General features: G+C 43.0%; 1 protein-coding gene across 4 annotated transcripts in view; it reads right to left on the bottom strand.

The window, feature by feature from the left end:
- MBOAT1 (membrane bound O-acyltransferase domain containing 1) overlaps positions 1 to 20,040 on the bottom strand; it is a 105,205-nt gene that overhangs the window by 30,105 nt on the left and 55,060 nt on the right. For 3 of the 4 annotated variants that reach the window (XM_043590717.1, XM_043590718.1, XM_043590721.1), the window contains exons 2-4: positions 16,316 to 16,461; positions 15,035 to 15,112; positions 9,310 to 9,405 (exon numbers count right to left, since the gene is read on the bottom strand). In XM_043590717.1, the coding sequence (XP_043446652.1) occupies positions 9,310 to 9,405; positions 15,035 to 15,112; positions 16,316 to 16,461 (320 nt within the window). Of the gene's footprint in view, positions 1 to 9,309; positions 9,406 to 15,034; positions 15,113 to 16,315; positions 16,462 to 17,423; positions 17,655 to 20,040 lie in introns of those variants that run through there. The other variant, XM_043590719.1, reaches the window with a different exon arrangement.

The raw sequence follows: 20,040 nt of genomic DNA, 5'->3' as shown, positions 1-20,040 counted from the left end.
AGGAAACGGAGTCCTGGACCCTAAAGAGACAGCATGACAAACAGGCGTGCTGAGATACAGCACAGAAGCAGCAATTTGAAAAATACCTGGGGTATACTGTGGTATACAGGAAGGAGATTTACTAATCTCAGAGCGTGTGCTGGAGAGGCAGGGATCTTTAGGAGTCTTCTCCAAACACAAAACAGCTGGCGGGCGCCATTTCTCTCCCCTACATCCCTGCCTAAATAGGACACCGGTGGGAACCGGCTCAAATACTCTCCAATTAGCTTGGTAATACCGCACAACCCCCACTCTCCTGCCCCATCTAATCTGCCCTTGGCAGGAGTCCATCCAAAGCAGCCCCACAAGCTGGCATTGTGCAAGCAACTGCCACAGGGGCCAGCGCCACTCTAAGTGACTCCTGCCTTGGGGAGGCAGGTAGAAGAAGATAACCAGACACACCAGTTAGACTCTGGCCCCAGCAGTGGGCTGGGGCAGACATCGGGTCTGACTGCAGACCCCACACACCAACTAGAGCCTGTCAGGGGACAAAACAGGAAGAGCACCCTGCAGTTCAGTGTGACCACAGCTCTGAAAAATTCCTGGTCTGACCCGACTCAAGCCTGAGGTAGCCCAACTGGCCCATTAGACACATAGGGACCAAATCCTGCCCACAACGGGCAAAGAGAGCCATTGCAGACAACTGGTCTGAAGGCAAATGCAGCTCAGTCACAACAATAGGGTGCACTCAACACACAGAGGAAGCAAAACCATAAAGCACCAGGTTCTGGTGAACATGGGACACTGCACTGTAGGGCACTAAGGGACCCATTCTTCATAATGCCACCGCTTTCAACAGCAGGAGACACTGCTGACTTTCCTAGCACAGAGAAACAGACACAGAGAGTTAGACAAAATGAGACAGAGGACTATGTTCCAAATGAAAGAACAGGACAAAAATCACAGCAAGAGAGCCAAATGAAACAGAGGTAAGTAATATGCCTGAGAGAGAACTTAAAGTAATGTTCATAAAGATACTCATGGGACTGGAGAAAAGAGTGGAGGATCTCAGTGATATGTTCAACAAAGAGAAAACATAGAAATGAGCCAATCAGAGATAAAGAACTCAGTAACTAAAATTTATACAGGAAGGAATAAATAGTAGACTAGACTAGAGAAAGCAGAAGAATGGGTCAGTGAACTGGAGGACAGAGTAATGGAAGCAATCAAGCTGAACAGGAGAGAGAAAAAAGAATAATAAAAAATAAGAATAGACTAAGGGAACTCAGTGACACCATAAAACATAAAAACACTCACATTATAGGGGTCCTGGAAGGAGAAGAAAGAGAAGAGGGGGAAGAAAATTTATGTCAAGAAATACTGGGTGAAAACTTTCCTAATCTGGGAAAGGAAACAGAACTCCAAATCCAGGAAGCCAGAGAGCACCACCCAAAAATCAACCCAAGGAGGTCCACACCAAGACATTAAAAATTAAAATGGAAAAACATAGTGGTAAAGAGAAACATTTTACAACAGCAAAAGAAAATTATTACATACACAGAAACCCCACAAGGCTATCAACAGATTTTTCAGCAGAAACTTTGCAGGCCAGAAGGGAGTAGTACAATATATTCAAATGCTGCAAGGAAAAAATCTGCGGTTCAAAATACTCCATCCAGCAAGGTTATCATTCATAATAGAAGGAGAGATAAATAATTCCACAGATAACATCAATAAAATTGATAAACCATTAGCCAGACTCATCAAAAAAGAAAGAGAATTCAAATAAACAAAATCAGAATTGAATGAGAAGAAATAACAACCAACACCACAGAAATACAAAGGACTATAACAGAATATTATGAAAAATCATATGTCAACAAAATGGACAACTTAGAAGAAATGGATAAATTACTAGAAACATACAACCTCCCAAAAATGAATCAGGAAGAAATAGGAATTTTGAACAGACCACTTACCAACAATAAAATTGAATCTCAAGTCCAGGACCAGACAGCTTCATAGGTTAATTCCACCAAAGATTTAAAGAAGAGTTAATACCTATTATTCTCAAATAATCCAAAAAAATACAAGAGGAAAGAAAACTTCCAAATTTCTTCTATGAGGCCTGCACTACCTTGATACCAAAATCAGATAAAGTCACTACAAACAAAGAAAAAAAAAAAAGACACTACAAAAAAAAAAGAGAACTACAGGCCAATATCTCTGATAAACACAGATGCAAAAAGCCTCAACAAAATATTAGCAAACTACATCCAACAACATGTTAAAAAAATCATTTACCACAATCAAGTGGCATTTATTCCCAGAATGCAAGGGTAGTTCAATACTCACAAATCCATCAGATCAATAAGAGGATAAAAATCATGTGATCATTTCAAGATGCAGAAAAAACATTTCACAGAGTACTATATCCATTCATGATAAAAAACTCTTAAACAAAGTAGGCTAAGAGGGAACGTACCTCAACATAATAAAGGCCACATATAAAAAACCCACAACTAACATCATATTCAATGGTGAAAAACTGAGTTTTCCCCCTAAGATCAGGAACAAGCCATGGATGTCCACAAAAGGGTCCTACCACTTTTATTCAACATAATACAGAAGGTCCCAGTCACAGCAATCAGACAAAAAAAAAAAGAAAAAAAGGAATAAAAGGCATATAAACCAGTAACCAAGATGTAAAACTTCCACTATTTGCATATGTCATGATACCATATATAGAAAACTTGAAAGAGTCTACCAAAAAACTATTTGAACTGATAAGGAAATTCAGGAAGATCGCAGGATCCAAAATCAATGTACAGAAATCCGTTGCATTTCTATACACTAATAATGAAGTAGCAGAAAGAAAATTTAAAAATACAATTCCATTTACAACTGCACCAAAAATAACAGAATACCTAGGAAGAAATTAACCAAGGAGGTGAAAGACCTGTGCTTTGTAAACTATAAAATATTAATGAAAGAAATTGAAGACAACAGAAACAAATGGAAAAATATTCCATGCTCACAGATTGGAAAAACAAATATTGGTAAAATGTCTATACTATCCAAAGCAATCCAGAGATTTACTGTACTCCCTATCAAAATACCAACATTTTCACAGAACTAGAATAAAGAATCTAAAATTTGTGTGGAACCACAAAAGGACCTAAATTTCAAAAAGAAATCTTGAAAAAAGAAAAAGCTGGAGGTATCACTATTCTAGACTTCAAGTTATATTACTAAGCTGTAATAATCAAAATAGTACGGTACTGCCACAAAAATAGACACATATTTCAATAGAACACAAAGGAGCCCAGAAGAAACCCGCAATTTTATGTTCAATTAATCTTTGAGAAAAGAAGAAAGAATATGCAATGGGAAAAAGTCTCTTCAGCAACTGGTGTTGGGAAAACTGGAGAGCTACATCCAAAAGAATGACACTGGACCATTTTCTCACATCATACACAAAAATAAACTCAAAATGGATTAAAGACCTAAATATGAGACCCAAAACCATCAAAATCCTAGAAGAGAGTACAGGCAGTAATTTCTGTGACATTTTTCTAGACAGGTCTCCTGAGGCAAGGGAAACAAAAGCAAAAATAAACTAGTGGGACTATATCAAAATAAAAAGCTTCTTCACAGCGAAGGAAACCATCACCCAAACTAAAAGACAACCTACAGAATGGCAGAGAATATTTTCAAATGACATATCCAATAAAGGGTTAATATCCAAAACGTATAAAGAACGGATACAACGCCACACCCAAAAAACAAATAACCCAATTAAAAATGGGCAAAAGACACGAACAGACATTTCTCCACAGAAGACGTGCAGATGGCCAACAGACACATAAAATGATGCTCAAAATCACTCATCATCAGGGAAATGCAAATCAAAGCCACAATGAAATATCACTTCACACTTATGAACATGGCTAAAATCCAAAACACAAGAAATAACAAGTGTTGCCGAGGATGTGAAAAAAAAAGGAACCCTAGTGCACTATCGGTGGGAATGCAAACTGGTGCAGCCACTGTGGAAAATCATATGGAGGTTCCTCAAAAAGTGAAAAGTAAAATTACCTTATGATCCAGGAATTCAACTACTAGGTATTTAACCAAGGAATGTAAAAACACTAATTCAAAACAATATATGCACCCCTGTTTATTGCAGAATTATTTACCATGGCCAAAATATTAAAGCAGCCCAGCGTCCATCAATAGATGAATGAATAAAGAAGATGTGGTATGTACATATACATGCAATGGAATATTGCTCAGCTAGAAGAACGAATGAAATCTTGCCATTTGCAACAACATGGATGGATCTAGGGAGTATAATGCTAAGTGAAATAAGTCAGTCAGAAAAAGACAAATACCGTATGACCTCACTCCTATTTGGACTTTAAGAAAGAAAACAAACGAACAAAAACTTAAAAAGAGACAAACAAAAAACAGACCCTTAAGTACAAAGAACAAACTGATGGTTATCAGAGGGAGGTGGGTGTGGGGACGGGTAAAATAGGCGAAGGAAATTAAGACTATACTAATCATGATGAGCCCAGAGTAATGTATAAAATTATTGATTCAGTATACTGTACACCTGAAACTAATATGACACTCTACGTTAATTATACTGAAATTTTAAAAGTCAACAGAAGGAAAAATTTATGCATGTATAAGGAAAGAAAATCACTTTTTTTTCTGATTATGGTTCCAATTTGGAGACAGACATATAGGGAAAAATGAATAAGGGAAAACAGGCAGATGGAGATGTGATTAGGGTAGAAAGAACAATGCCACTCCCTCCAACACACACACACACACACGCGCACGCACACACACACACACACACACACACACACACACACAGAAAATCAGTGACTTCCTACAAACTCCGGGCAATTTACCAGAAGTGGTACCCATTCATCCATGTCTATTTTCCATATCAACTCCCACCAGAAAATAACCTGTCTTCTAAAACATTAAACAGAAACTCAATTTTGAACAACATTCCAATAAAACCTACCTAGTTTACCTCACTCTTTGGAGCTAGGGTGGTTAAGTTCTCTGTCCTGGTAAAACTGAGATGGGGCAATGATATAAAGTTGGCTGGCCAGGATCACGCCAGATCTGACATTCAAGGATCTTATTTCCTCCAACAGGTAATTTTAGATCCAAAAGAGTATATTTTGCATTTTCATTACTCTTTTCTTTATAATAAAAGTCCTCTTTTATTGTAACATTGTAATATTGTAATACTAATATATTAGGAAAGCAAAGAGTCAGGCAAGCCTAAGTTAGACAGGGTGGGAGAATAGGAATATGACAAACTTTCAATCAACGGCAACCTAGGCTGGGACTGCCATCTTGTACAACCAGGGGCTCCAAATGCAACGTGAACTATGCAACTAGTAGCCTTAACTCAGCAGCTGAGGAGCACAGGAGGCTCAGACAGTACTCCCTCATCTCTGTTGCTTCTGCCCCACTGGTAACCCCCACTCCCTGGATTACCAAAGAAGGAGGTGATGGTATGACAACTTCAGTAGAATGTTACCAAACTCCTATCAACTCTTCCAGCATCAGGAAGAATATGGAGGGCTCCAGAAGTCACAGCAAACAAAACAGATGGTTCCATCAGCTCCCCAGGACTACAACCAAGGGTAGCGGGAACTCTTCTCCACTTAGTTCAAAGTTCACCGAGTATCTGTTGGGAACCATCCAGTGGTCAATCAGAGTAGAATAGGCTTACCCTTCACATTAATCTTTCCAAAGTTGTAATCTCCACACTCTCGCACTCAACAATAACAGAATCATCAGTTCTCCATTCTAATAGGCACCCACCAAATATACTTACTTGGTAGAATTTATACTCATGTCTGGGAATTAAATTCCAAGTGACTATACTAGTTATCAAAGAGCTGACAGAAGCCTGAAGAAGCACGAAATAAGCAAATCTCCCTGCAGACATCACTTCTTTGCCCATATTATAAAACCCAATTATTTGCACATACTGAGTTGGTCAGGTGGAGGGGCCAGGACGTCATAAACCAAGAGAAGAAAACATTTCCCAGACAAATGATCATCTCTAGCAGCAAGGGGTGCAGACAAGTGATATTTCTATTATGCCCCAGTAAGGTAAAAGGAACACAAAGGCTATTGTTCTACTCCTCTAGACCATTTCACCATAATATGCATGCATATGCATACTTGCAAATATATTTAAGTATTATTTATGATTTCTCATTATAATCATATAAAAGAATAAAACAATTATTAAAATCACGAATAAAGACCTCCCAACAGAACTACTGTCTCAGCATTTTGATTATTTCCTTCCAGGCCTTAGTACGCATGTCCACGTTCATAAAAATGGGAATCTTTTTTTTTCTTTTATTTTTGAATGTTTATTTTTATTTTGAGAAAGAGCACCAGCAGGGGAGGGGCAGAGAGGGGAAGACAGAATCCCAAGCAGGCTCCATGCTGTTAGCACAGAACCCGAGGTGGGGCTTGATCCCATGAACTGTGAGACCATGACCTGAGCCAAAACCAAGAGTCAGATGCTTAACTGACTGAGCGACCCAGTCAGGGACTGAGCGCCCCTAAAAGTGGGAGTCTTAAGTCACGTATTAGTTTTGTGGATTTGATCTTCCATTGTATTGTAAGCATTTTCCAGTGTCCTTAAACATTCTTTGAAGACAACATTTTCAGTGGACACGTATTAGTACCATGATTTAATCATTCACCTCTTTTGGACCATTTAGGATGCTAACAGCTTTTCACTATTGACAACAGCTGAACACCCTTAGGAATACATTTGATTTCCTTAAGGTGATTCAATTCCTAGGAATTTCTCCTATCATAGAATATGAGCTTAAAAAAAAAATTCCTGCTTGAAATTTTATGGCTAAATTGCCTTCCAGAAGGGGACGGTACCAATTTGTACTCCCACTATCAGTGTATAAGCGTTCTTGTTTCAGACTGTTCTCAAAAACACACGGGCAACTCAAATTGCCAACATGATGGGAGAGCAATTAGCTGCCTGAATCAGCCGAGCCTGCAAAGAGGAAATGAGGGTTCTTCTTTCTGCTTCCCTCAGAAATATCAATTTGTACCCTTCTGGGAGCAAGACAGAAGAATGAGCTCACTTCCACACACTTCAAAGGAATCAAGTACCCGCTTTATTACCAGCCAACTGTTGAGCGTCCTGCAGGGGAACAGTAAATGTTCTGGTATTTTTAACAGCCCACATTCACAGAGAAAACACAAGGATATTCGCCACTAATAAAAGCGTGTCGTCTGTGGTATCCTCGCCATTAACAACAGTCCAGCCCACAAAAACCTGATTACTTTCAGAAAGTCAAATAAAATGCCACGCCCCAGAATAATTTAAAGTATGAGTTTAGCTGTTACTCCCAAGTTAAAAACATATATATGTTGTTTGGCACAAATGCTGATCTCCTCTAATCCCACTCAATTCCTGTCTGTGCTCTTATCCTAAAGACGTTTATAGGGGTGCCTGAGTGTCTCAGTTAAGGTGTCAGCTCAGGTCATGATCTCACAGTCCCTGGGTTCAAGCCCCGGGTCGGGCTCTGACAGTGTGGAGCCTGTTTGGGATTCTCTGTCTCCCTCTCTCTCTGCCCCTCTTCTACTCATGGCCATGCACTTACACTCCCTCTCTCTCTCTCTCCCCAAAAAAAAAAAAAAATTAAACAAAGACGTAATAAAGTATGTTAAGCTCTTCAGTTTGGAAGCATGCTACAAAGGGAACAGCTATCTCGTTAGGCTGTTTTAAAACACCAGGTTCAACTTCAAGACAGAACTTTAGGAGCACCTGGGTGGCTCAGTCAGTTGAGCATCCGACTTCGGCTCAGGTCATGATCTCACGGTTCACGGGTTCGAGCCCTGCATCGGGCTCTGTGCTGACAGCTCAGAGCCTGGAGCCTGCTTCGGCTTGTGTCTCCCTCTCTCTGCCCCTTCCCCGCTCATGTGCTCTCTCGCTCTCTCCCTCTCTCTCAAAAATAAACATTAAAATAAATTAAAAATTACGTTTAATGCTGTAACTTCCTGGCTGTATCATTATCTTTGTTGCTCCCGTATTTTCCACATGTTGCTAACGTGTCATTAAAAAGTAAAAAGTTGTGAACTTGTTTCAGAAAAACTCAACAACAACCGTGCTCCACAACATACAGGGAGGGAAATGCAGAAAGGAGACAAGTCAGAGAGAAACGTAAAATCCCAGGAACCCAAGGATAAGAAGAACCAATGCACGAAAGACCAAACCACAGTCACAGAAACTTCAGGACACCGGTCTTTGTGGCCAAAACCAACACTTCTGGCTTCCCGAGCCTCTTCAAGGTGGGACAGTTAAGTCGCAAAATTTGCAAAGTTCGCAGAACTGAGCTGTGAGTTGCAACACCTTTATTTCACTACCTCCCCTCCAATAACTCATGAAAGGAAGTGCAATTCAACCGGAGGGGAGACCCCAGGCTCTGCCTGACCTCACGCTGCTGCAGAGAACAGACCCAAATTCCCCAGGAAGGAACATGGTGAATATATAATGTGTTAGGAGGAATCACCCTGCTTCAGTGTCCGTTCCTCAAGATTCATAAACAGCTGTTCCTAAACAAACAGCGACAGAGTATAGAATTTTCACTTATCTGCCCACAGTCATCACCAGGTGACCATCAGGAGAGGGGTGGCCCAGCAGGTTAAGGCCAAGAAAAAACTTTTGCAGCCCAGCATGGAGACCCTTGCTGTGCTGGGTATTACCTTCAAGTCACTAGAAGCCTAGGGAATCTGGGGGAAGGGTCAGGACGGGAACCATTTATCAGCTGGGAGCGAAAATTTTCTGTATTATTAATTAGTAGGAGATAAACACCAAGTCCATGTTAAGAGCATTGTACCAGAGGACTGGAAACGTTTCCTTTAAAGAGGAAGACAGTAAATACTGTAGGCTTTGCAGGCGACATGGTTTTGTCATGACTATGCAACTCCACCGCTGTAGTGCAAGAGAGGCCAGAGACAACACGTAATGACCCGGTGCCCAGTTGTGTTCCTTTGGGACTCTATAGAAACAAGCGGCAGGACAGACATGGCCCACGGGCCATCGGCTGCCACCCCAACCTTACAACACAGCAGGGCCAACAGTCCTGCAGAGCAATCAAACCTTCAGCCCCAACCTCATTAGCACAGTCTTACCAACCGACTGAACCAGCCACCAAGGAGTCTCCTGTGCAGCCTTGATCTTTACAGACCCCGAGAGACGGAGTGCAAGTCTGCAGTTGGGCCCCCCCCCCAAATTAATACACTTACCCAGAAAAGTCTGTAGTGAGAATTCCATAGTGGAAGATGTATATCCGGCTGATGTGGCATATTGTAAGGTATCCCATTGCTACAAAGAAGGAGTATCTGAAAGCAGAAGAGAGAAGATCGGATGATTATGCGTGGCAGTAACACTATCGGCTTTCTCCTCTTCCTCTCCCTCCTTCCCCACATATCGTCAGTCACAATGTCCTCTCTGCTTGGACTGTAACCCAGCTGATCCCCTCCGCTCACTTTTGCATTTCTGCCTGGGACCCTTCATCTTTTCTCACCTGCACACAGCACCATGGAGTCACCAGGAGGGCTTTACAAATTGCCAATGCCTGGGCCTCACCCCTGCTATTCTGGCTTAACTGGTACAGGATACACCCAGCAGGTGTAATTTCATCGTGCAGCCAGAGCTGCGAAGCAAGAACCTGCAAGATCTTGCGCTCAGATTCTCCTCCTCAGAAACCATCGTGCCTACACAACGATCTTTGTAAAATACAAACCGAACCAGCATTATGCCGCCGACCCCTCCCTTCCTGAAATACTTTGTTCTCTTGGCTTCTCTTCTCCGTGATTGCTTCCCGCCTCTCTGGTTAATGCTTCCAAGGTTCTTGCTCAGCTTGTCTTCCTCCACTTACTCCTTAGGTGTGAGCATTCCCAGTGCCCTGCTGGGCACACCCCTGCCCAAGCCTGAGGCTTCAGTTACCACACACCAAGATCACGGCCTGGCTTCCTTCCGACACCTGCCATGACCACCGGGGTACGAACCAGCAACACAAAGACAGACAGACACACACACACACACAAACACACACACACACACACGTGCATCATTCAGAACATTCATCAATTTGTAATCACACATATGTGACATTAAAGAACAAAAATTCAACTGAGTAAACTTTGAAGATCGAATTATCTTTATTAAGCGATTTGTTGACCTGGCTGCACCCCACTTAGCAAATAGAGGGGTGCTCCGAGGAGTTGCACAAAATGGAAGGTTTTTACAGGAAGGAGGGTGGCACAGGGAGGTGACTAGGAAAAGAAGGGATTGTTTCAGGCAAGGCCACTTTCCCTTAGGAGGAAGGGTCTCCTCACGCAGATGACCTCATGTTCCCTTTGGGGGATGGAGAGGGCCCATGGGATAGACTCCAGAGGCCATTAGTGCTGACCAGAAAATTCCTGGCTGACTGGTTAAGACTTACATTTCTGGGGGAGTTTGAAACTGCCCTAAGCCCTAGTTTGGTGAGTTGGCCTACGTGACTCCATTTTGGGTCTGTGGTCTTCTTTTTCATAATGATCATCAAATTAACTGTTGTCTCCCTTACTAGACCATGAAGGCAAGAACTTCTTGTGTGTTTCACTCACAAGAGTGGCCTCCTGGGTGCTAGGTGAACAAAAACCAAATAAATATTATTTGTCTTAAAAGTCTCCAATGGCTCCCACTGTCCAGTCACATCAAAACTCCTAAACGCAGCAGGCGATGTGCTCCTGGACGGAGCTCTACCTTTCCCTCGTGGACTCCTCTCTGAGCACATCCCACGTCCACTTATGCTCAGACGACACCGGCCACTCTCTCTCCACAATTACAGCTTGCATTTCCAGGCCAGATGTCTTCTGCACACCCCTTCCTCTGCCTGCAACTGCCTCCTCCGTCTTCCAGCCTACCTAGGAACTGTCTAATTACCAGGTAAGGCCAAGCTCCGGGTCAGTCCCCCACACACCGGCTTGCTCCACCCCTCCCCTCCTACCCCCAGCACAATTCACTGTTCCGCTCCTGGTATATCTCCAGTGCTCCATGCCAACCTCATCATTATGATGCTGAAATTATATGCATGTGTCTGTTACGCCAACTCACCATGACCTGGAGCACCCCAACCCTTGGCCATAGAGGGGGTTTGTGTATGGTTAGCTGAAAGGCACTGAAAGGAGCACATTCAACATTTTAAATGGTGCAGGAGCCCATCAGAAACAGACATAAATTTAGAAGGTATAACACTGAAACATGGGTCATAAAACAGAGATGAAGCATATTCTCAAATTATATTGAAATTCACGAGTTCATGTTAAAATAACTCATGGAGACCGAATGGTGAGGGAAGAATCATAAAAATGCACTTGGTAGCAAGAGAGAGCCAGCTAGTGGGCGTGAAGCAGTTCTGTAAACTCTAAAGCACTACATAACTTTACGTTCTCTTTGCAAACAAAGACGTCCTGACACAAAATAAGACTTTCCCTGCCTCGGGTTCATCCTTAACCCTTTCCCAAACAGAAAGACGATGAACAAAGCAGGACTGAGAGAAAACAACTCCCTGAAGGGCTGAGCAGAAGCAGAATGGTGCTAGTTAGGCCCTTCTGCCTCCAGCCTCTGTGTTCTCTCTCCAGCCAGTTCGTGAAGGTCAAGGCAAAAGCACGAGGCAGATACAAAAGACAAATTCTCCCACGGCCCTCTTGAATGCAACCATACCTGCTTCCTCTTTCTCCTTCACAAGAGCTAGACCCATACCTTCCCCTGCCCCCCAGCCCAGCGAAGAAAGGGACTTCAGCTCAGTAGTTATAACAAGTACTGTGTCCCGAGACAACAGCACAATGCATTCATGCTCTGGACGCACCTGAAAAATCTAAGGAATCCAGGAGTGGTAGAGAGACTACGCATCATGTTCTGGAGACAGACCAACAGGACTTCAAAGCCCAGCAATGGCAAAGCTAATGTGGGAAGTTTAAATACTAGCTATTTTTTGAAGGAAGGATGTGGCAGAGACTGGGGCATGAGTGATGGTAACATTCCCCTGCTGACCTGGGTGGTGGTAACATGGATGTATTCATTTATGAAAATTCCCTATCTGTATACCTATTTACCTCTCTGAGCATTCATTTCTTCAACCTGTGGGGAGGGGGGGAGTCTGTATCCCAATTAATTGTCCTAGAGAGAATATATTTGTAATAATGACGTGAAGTATTAAATATATTACATGATATACTAAGTAAGAGTTTATAGATTCAAAATAATGAAACAGAACTATTTTCTGTAATGTTTTTGTTCTTATTTATGAGAGAGAGAGCGAGAGCATGAGCAGGGGAGGGGCAAAGGGGGGGAGGGCACGGACAGAGGATCAGAAGCAGGCTGTGCACTGATAGCAGGGAGCCCGACGCGGGGCTCAAACTCACAAACTGTGAGATCATGGCCTGAGCCGAAGTCGGACGCTCAACCGACTGAGCCACCCAGACACCCTGAAACATATCTACTTAAAAGAGCATGGCTTGGCACCTGGCACAAAGCAGGTACCCCAAAATTGGCAACTTATCATCATGTTCTCACAGAGGCGGTCTATCCTAGGAGATACAAACTATATTCTGCTCCAGTCGGTCTGGATATGATCAATTAACACCTGTGATTTCTGCCCAACACAGTGGCCTAGGAAGGAAACAGTTGGCACCCCAAGAAATCTGTAGACAAAGAGAAAACAGTATGTCTAGAAATCGGTTAACTCCCCATAGCGGCAAAGCCTGACCTTCCCCGACTCTCCCCAGCCATGTGACAGAACTCTTGTAACTGGCTCGGCAAGGGGAAGAAAACGATTCACAAAGAATCACGAAACCCTGATCCTGAAGAAACCTTAAGTTCAAACTATCACACACGCCACATTTTATAGGTGGGAAATCTGATGTACAGAGAGGCTGCATGACCCTTCTGAACTCACACTGCCAGAGAGAGCCAGATTTCCAGTCTCATGTTCTTTCCCTGCATCAATAGGAAGCAATTTCCCTCCGTCAGGAACCATGAACCACTCCCTCCTTCCGCAGTCCTGGCAAAGAAAGAGCTTGTGCTGGAGTCCTTTTTGGTCTTATGACCCGGGCCTCTGCTACCACAATATTACTGTGGTGGGACAGACACAGCCTGTCCGTAAACTGCTCGGCTCAGCCAAGGCTGGAGTGTTCCATTCCTGGCCAGAGGCTGACACTGGGCCCCGCACAGAACAAGCATGTGCATGCAGGTTCTTGACTCTCTGAAAAATGGTCCACACCGATCGGGATCACACGAGTGTGGAGAGAGCTGACAAATCACAATTTGTAAGGTAGTTAAAAATATGCTACAGAGATATACCCAATTCTTACTAACTGTTGAATGGCTTCCAAACTCAAGTTTGGGGAAAGCCAAACATTTTCACCGCCCACTGACAACGGCATTTTGTCATAATATGGAGCATTCCCAAAGCCCATTCTTACCAAATCAGAAATACAGATTTCCTATTTCCCTTCTGAAGGAGTGACACTATCCCTTTCAAGGAGGGCATTCAGAAGGAAGAGGATGGCCATTCAATTTTTCAGAACTCATCCAGACACTAAGTTGGGTGAAAATAAAATTTTAAAGCATACAAAAGTATTTTCCCTTAAAATTTTTTTCCCTCGGAAACAGGAAATTTATCGTAAGTAATTTACAAGATTATACATTAAAAAGTGAAATTTCAATGATTTGCAGAAGGAAAACTATTGTGCTAATAGTCTTATTAATCAGAGTTTTCAGGGAGCCTGGGTGGCTCACTTGGTTGAGCCTCTAGGGCTCAGAGACTCTTGATTTCAGCTCAGATCACGATCTCAGGCTCATGAGATCGAGCCCTGTGTTGGGCTCTACACTGGGCTCTATGCTGGGCATGGAACTTGCTTAAGATTCTCTCTCCCTCTCCCTCTGCCCCACCCCCACTTGCACATGAACTCTCTCTCTCTCTCTCTATTCTCTCTCTAAAAAAAAAAATCAAAGAGCTTTCTGAAACTAAAATAAGGCATCTGCTTTTTCAGGGAAGCCATCAGAAAAGAACTTACAACAGGACAAATGTCTTTTCAAAGGTATTCATTCATTCCGTAAATATTTATTGAGACTTTACTTGTGACAGATACTGTTCTAGGCTCTGTGGACACAACAGTGGACTGTGTTTTCACGTTTCAGTGTTACAGAAAGACAGAACGAATGCTGGGGTTTCACAAAGACCACAGGAAACACAGACAATGCTAAACAGATACCCAGGTGTCTGAATCGATTATCCAAGCACGTTGCCTTCAAGGCAGAATTAAGTTACTTCTCTACTTTCAAGTCAAAATATCACAGTAAGAATATTTCTTCCTCTTTTGACCGTTTTAGTATACATATTTGAAGTACACAAAGTTTTGACACGGGTCCACGCCTGGAAAGCCACAGCCAAATTCAAGATAACAGACATATCCGTCACCCCCCAAGTGTCTTCCTGCCTCTCCGATCCCTGTCACATCTCCCTGTGCCGCCCCACCCCGGGGAGCCTCTGATCTGTTCTCTGTCACTTCAGATTAGTCTGCATTTTCAAGAATAGAAATGTGTGTGGCTTTTCTAGAAATGTGTGTTCCTTCAGCACATTTACTTTGAAGATTCATCCATATCATCGTGTGCTATTAATCCTTCGTTCCCTTTTCCTGCTGAGTAGTATTCCACTGCGGTGACCATCTGGGCGGTTTCCAATTTGTGGCTACCATACAGCTGCTTCTCTTCTGACACGAGGGGCTTGCCACCCTTTTCACAAAGCTTCCTCTGACTGCTCCCAGCACTTAGGGCCCCCATGTCTCCTTCTGATATCCCAGAGAACTTAGGATACGCCACTTGTGACGGGCACGTGGGGCAAGTGCCCCTTGACCCTAGAAACACATTTCACAGGTCATGGGAAAAAACCTCACCTTGCACGGCTCACTCCCAGAATCTTACCTGTGAATAGTGGATACGCTTGCCGTGACCATGATCCCGTAGCACATTAACACCAGCACAAAAAGATGCACAGAGTACCTTTAAGACATCAGGGAGAGAGAAGGAGGAGCGTTGAGTATATTCCAAATGAACATGCCTACTGGACACGCACACTGTGCTCCGCCTATGCCCCCACCAGAAAGCACACGATCTGCTAAGTCATGTTTATGCAACAGAAAATACATCAAAGAGTTTTGCTCTGTGTGATTAAGGTACTAGACTAGATCTTGAAGCAGCAGGAGGAAGTCATGACACAGTCTGTCACCTGTGGTGCCAGTAATGTCAGGATCCATAAATGGAAGGCTTGCACTTTGGCACACATACAACTGAGAGTCCAGAAGAGTTCTTTCTCTCTTTAGAACTTTTTTTTTTTTTTAATTTTAAAGCACCAGGACCAAAACTGATCCTCACCAGATACCAAGACTTTTACCTGGTAGTTGATTCAACATACTCATCATCTTTTCTCAAATTTTTACTGAAGGAAGAACAGCAGTATTATAGTATCCTGAATGAATTCACAAAAGTCCTTAAGTTGTATTTCTCGAAATGTTGGTTCCTAAAACTCTTTCCCCGAGAAGTGCCACTCCCAGGGTACTTGGCCAGCTTATCTGGTAGAGAAAAGAGCCATCCGCAGGCTCTCGCTGTTGAGCAACGACTCACACTTCCTAAGACCAGCACTAAAATTCTTCTTCTACTTTACGCACAGGACTAACATCAATCATTATTGTCATGCAAGAAAAACACCAATATCTACAACAGGTAAGAAAGGTTCCTCATCCGGAAAATGAAACCTCATAGCATTCCACTTGCTTGACCCAGGGTAACATCAATGGAAGCACAATTTCTAGAAAAAATTCACCGAACTGACTTCTAATGGATAGTTTATTGGTTCTAGGTTCTTTACAATAAATGAGATTCCTAGAATATACAATAGTAGTGTGTGTGTATGTGTGTGTGTATACACATGTATATGTGTATGTGTATGTATATATATGTATGTGTATATATATATGTGTGCATATATATATGCGTGTTTATATATATGTGTGTATATATATGCGTGTGTTTATATATGTATATATGTGTATATATATATATGTATATATTAAAAAACAATAGGAGTATATATATATTTTTTTTACAATAGGAGTATATATTTCATTTCCTGCCCGGGAAATGCCAAGAATGTTGCCCCAACACACCCAAATGATAAATACTAGAATTTCTGAGGCTCATACTCACCAGCCAAAACAAAAGATGACAAAATAGATGCCAAAAATGGTGGCAAATGCGTGCCGGACATCGGGACTGGTTTTACCAGGACTTAAGTAGATGCGGAACCAGAAAGCGGCGAACAGGGCAAAGAGCTGACATGCTACAAAATTCACCTGTTTGGGGGGAAGAGAGAGAGAGAGACTCAAAACCTTTATTTATCCTTCTGCCTGTGTGCGAATTCTCTCCGGTCTTTTTGGATTTCCGCATCTGGGTGCATCTGCAACTTGGACTTTTTCCTCAGCACAGTGTTTGTTTAGAAAAGGTTCAGGAGACTGACCGGGTAACCAGGCCCTCATCTGATGTGAGAAGTGAGAAACCTGAGTTTCGTTCTCAAATTTTTTTTCATTTTTTATATACATATAATTTGTCAAGTTAGCTACCATACCATATAGTGTATACAGTAGGCTCTTGATTCTGGGGGTAGATTTCACGTCTAATTTTTCAAGACTAGCCAAGCTTGCTTTCTCACCCACAACACAGAGGGCTTTTCAATGTAGAGGGCCTGTGAGGTCAGTTTGCCGGGTCTCTTTCCACCGCATCCCCAGCGCTATCCTAAGATAAAGCACGTGTTCTGTAAGAGGCACAAATGAACTAAATCCGTGACGCGTCCCTCATGAAATACCTGAGAAACTAAAGGCTTCTCTCCAAAGTCATCATCAACTGTTTGACTCTAATTTTTCTCATTTTAACTTAACACCAAATGAAAAAAATAAAATAAAAACACATGAACACCAAATGAACAAGAGGACAGCTCAAGTTCAAGGACTGGCACTAAAAAGCCACACACAAAAAAGAAACACCCCCACCTTACACTTCCAACGCCACCCTATCCAATTATTTAAAATAGGCAACAAATTTCCTTAGAAAAGTCTCATTCATCTATCTCTCAAAAATATAAAATAACTCCCTGATACCCCGGGGAAAGACCGGCTGATGTAACACAAAACCCAAATGCATCAAGTGATGTAACCATTAATTACAACAGGAAGAGCGGTTCAAACTTTTCAGAGTGTTCGGAGGGAAAACTTAGCTTCTAGAAGACACTTAACGGAAAAGGGATCGAGGATATAAATACCTGAATAGAGCCTCAAATTCAGCCTCCACAGTTTCTCACACGACAAAAAACTGTAGCTGCTGGTGAAATTCATTAGGGCTGTCTCTCGGCGGGGGCGGAGGCAGCAACATTAGCTCCTCCTGAGCTCACTTTGTTTTCCCGATAAAAACCAAGACGACTTGGGGCCCCTGGTAATTCACAGGAAGACTTTTCAGAGAATCTTCTCTTTCGTTTTTGAAAACTGTGCTGAGTTTCCCCTCTGTTTGGAGACCACTCTTCGCGGACCTTTCCAAACACCGATCCCCACTACTGCCTGCCCTGGCTTTCTACCCTGGAAGACAGAGAGGAGGTGAACTGTGATTCTGGTCTGCATGATGCAGTCCTATCATTTCGTGTAGCCTAAATATGCCACCGCCAACTCTCTCTCTCTCACACACACACAATGGAGAGAAGAATAATCACCTTAGTGAGGGTCCAAATGTAAAAGAATTGGCAACTGGAAAGTCAAAGTTATGATCATCTGTAGGTGATCAATCACACGTTCTTTCATACTCTCGGCCACAGCAGAATACGGTCCCCCAGGCAGCAGAGCAGCTCAGGGGAAATTGGTTCCATTCCTTGAGGTTTGCCGGTAATTACCGAGCACCCCTGCACGTGAGGAATGATCCAAAGGGTAGATCGTGTTCTCACGTGCAGACCCGGGACCAGCAGCCGCAGCTGGAAAACCATCAGAAATGCAAATTCTCGGGGCACCTGGGTGGCTCAGCCGGTCCAGCGTCCAACTTAGGCTCAGGTCATGATCTCGGAAAAATTTTTTAGAAAAGAAATGCAAACTCTCGTGCCCCACCTGAGACTTAACTAAATTAGACCTTCCCAAGGTGGGTCCAGCAATCTGTGCTTTAACAGCCCCCCAAGAAATGGGGGTGCACAGTCACTTTGAGAAGCCCTGGGATACAGGAGAAAGGAGGCACGCTGCCTGCCTAGCAGACCTTATACTCTGAGAAAGGAACACAAGAACCCACAAGTAATTGTAAAGTAACATTAACATGGCTCGAAGTTAGTACATGATTATTATTCTCTTACGTTACACCCTCTTTAGATCCGAAGTAAATAATGAGAAGTTTCACAGTTAAGGAGGGATGAGACTCAGGCTGACAACTAGGAAAAAAACTGTTGAACTAGGTAAAAACTGAGGCGCGGGAGCAGTTAAAGACATGAAAAATACTGCTGCCTGGGGCACCTGGGTGGCTCAGTTAAGTGTCAGGCTTCGGCTCAGGTCATGATCTTGCGGTTCGTGAGTCTGATTGAGCCCCGCGTCGGGCTCTGTACTGACAGTGTGGAGCCTGCTTAGGATTCTCTCTCTCTTTCTTCCTCTCTTTCTCTCAAAATAAATTAAAAAACGTTAAAAAAAATACTGCTGCCTGGATCCTATCCCCAACCATTCTGACATAACTGGCCTGACATCAGGACTTTCCAAGGCGTTCAGGTGGTTCTGATATTCAGGCAAGATGGAAAGCACCTGGTTTAGAAGTATAATAAGAAAGACCCTCAGAGGCACCCAGGAGGAACTAGACTTTCTCATAAAGAAGAAAAGCACAAATAAACGAGAAGGAGATTGGTGAAGGTCGTGCGGCAGGGATGAGACAACAGATTTAAGCTCAATGGTCGTCACTCAGCCGGCCCAGGCATCCTCAGCCTCCTGAGAGTCTCATCAGCTTGGCTTGTCTTAAGGAAGGTGGGTCCTTCTAACCCACCTCCAAGGAAGAATAAGGCTCACTGTGGGGAAACTACCTCTGATCTCGTCACCCTCGTGATCGATAAGGAGGAAACAAAGACTCACTGGGCCACTGAAGCAATCTGCCCTTTTTCAGCCACCATGATCTCATGTGTAACGAACTGAATATCCTAGTTCTGACTCTCGGGTGTCAGCTGGGTGAGCTTTGGTAATTCATTGATTAATTCTACAAACATTGACTGGCTGATGCTCTGTGCCAGATACTGGGTACAGCGGGCAAGATATTGTCACTACCAGCAAGTTAAGAAAAGAAGACGTACATGCTCTGGGTTTCAATTGCTTTTTTCGGGGGGCGGAGGGGGGTTCCAAAACATGTGCTTTGGGAGACCTAGTCTGTAACGGTCTCTGATTCTAATCTAACTCAAATCCTTTCCCTTAACTGGTAGTGGTTAATGCCTAAATGCAAGACCCTTGGGACTAAAAGCTTCCTCCTACACACAGACACAACCCACACCCCCATCCTCTTCCCGGGAGTGAGTCATGGATGGCTGGATGAATGTTCCCTGGCAAACTGTTCCAAGGCAAAAGTGGAAACACACACACACACACACACACACACACACACACACACACACACACAGCAACACCACTCAGTTCTCGCAGGAGGCTCCTAGCAGGATTGCTTTTCAGCCACCAGATGTACATCTTAAAAGGCACAAGCTGAACCACAGTTAGCCACCTCTTCACATCCATTAGGATGGCTATTTTAAAAACAAAATAATAAGTGTTGGCAAGAATCAGGAGAAATCAGAACCCTTGTATGCTGCTGGTAAGAATGTAAGATGGTACAGCCACTGTGGAAAACAATATGGCGGTTCAAAAAATTAAAAATATAAGTACATA

The sequence above is a fragment of the Prionailurus bengalensis genome, chromosome B2 (genome assembly GCF_016509475.1).
Source record: "Prionailurus bengalensis isolate Pbe53 chromosome B2, Fcat_Pben_1.1_paternal_pri, whole genome shotgun sequence".
NCBI classification, from domain to species: Eukaryota; Metazoa; Chordata; class Mammalia; order Carnivora; family Felidae; genus Prionailurus; species Prionailurus bengalensis.
The sequence above is the reverse complement of the archived record's forward strand: the minus strand, read 5'-3'. Positions and strand labels throughout refer to the sequence as shown.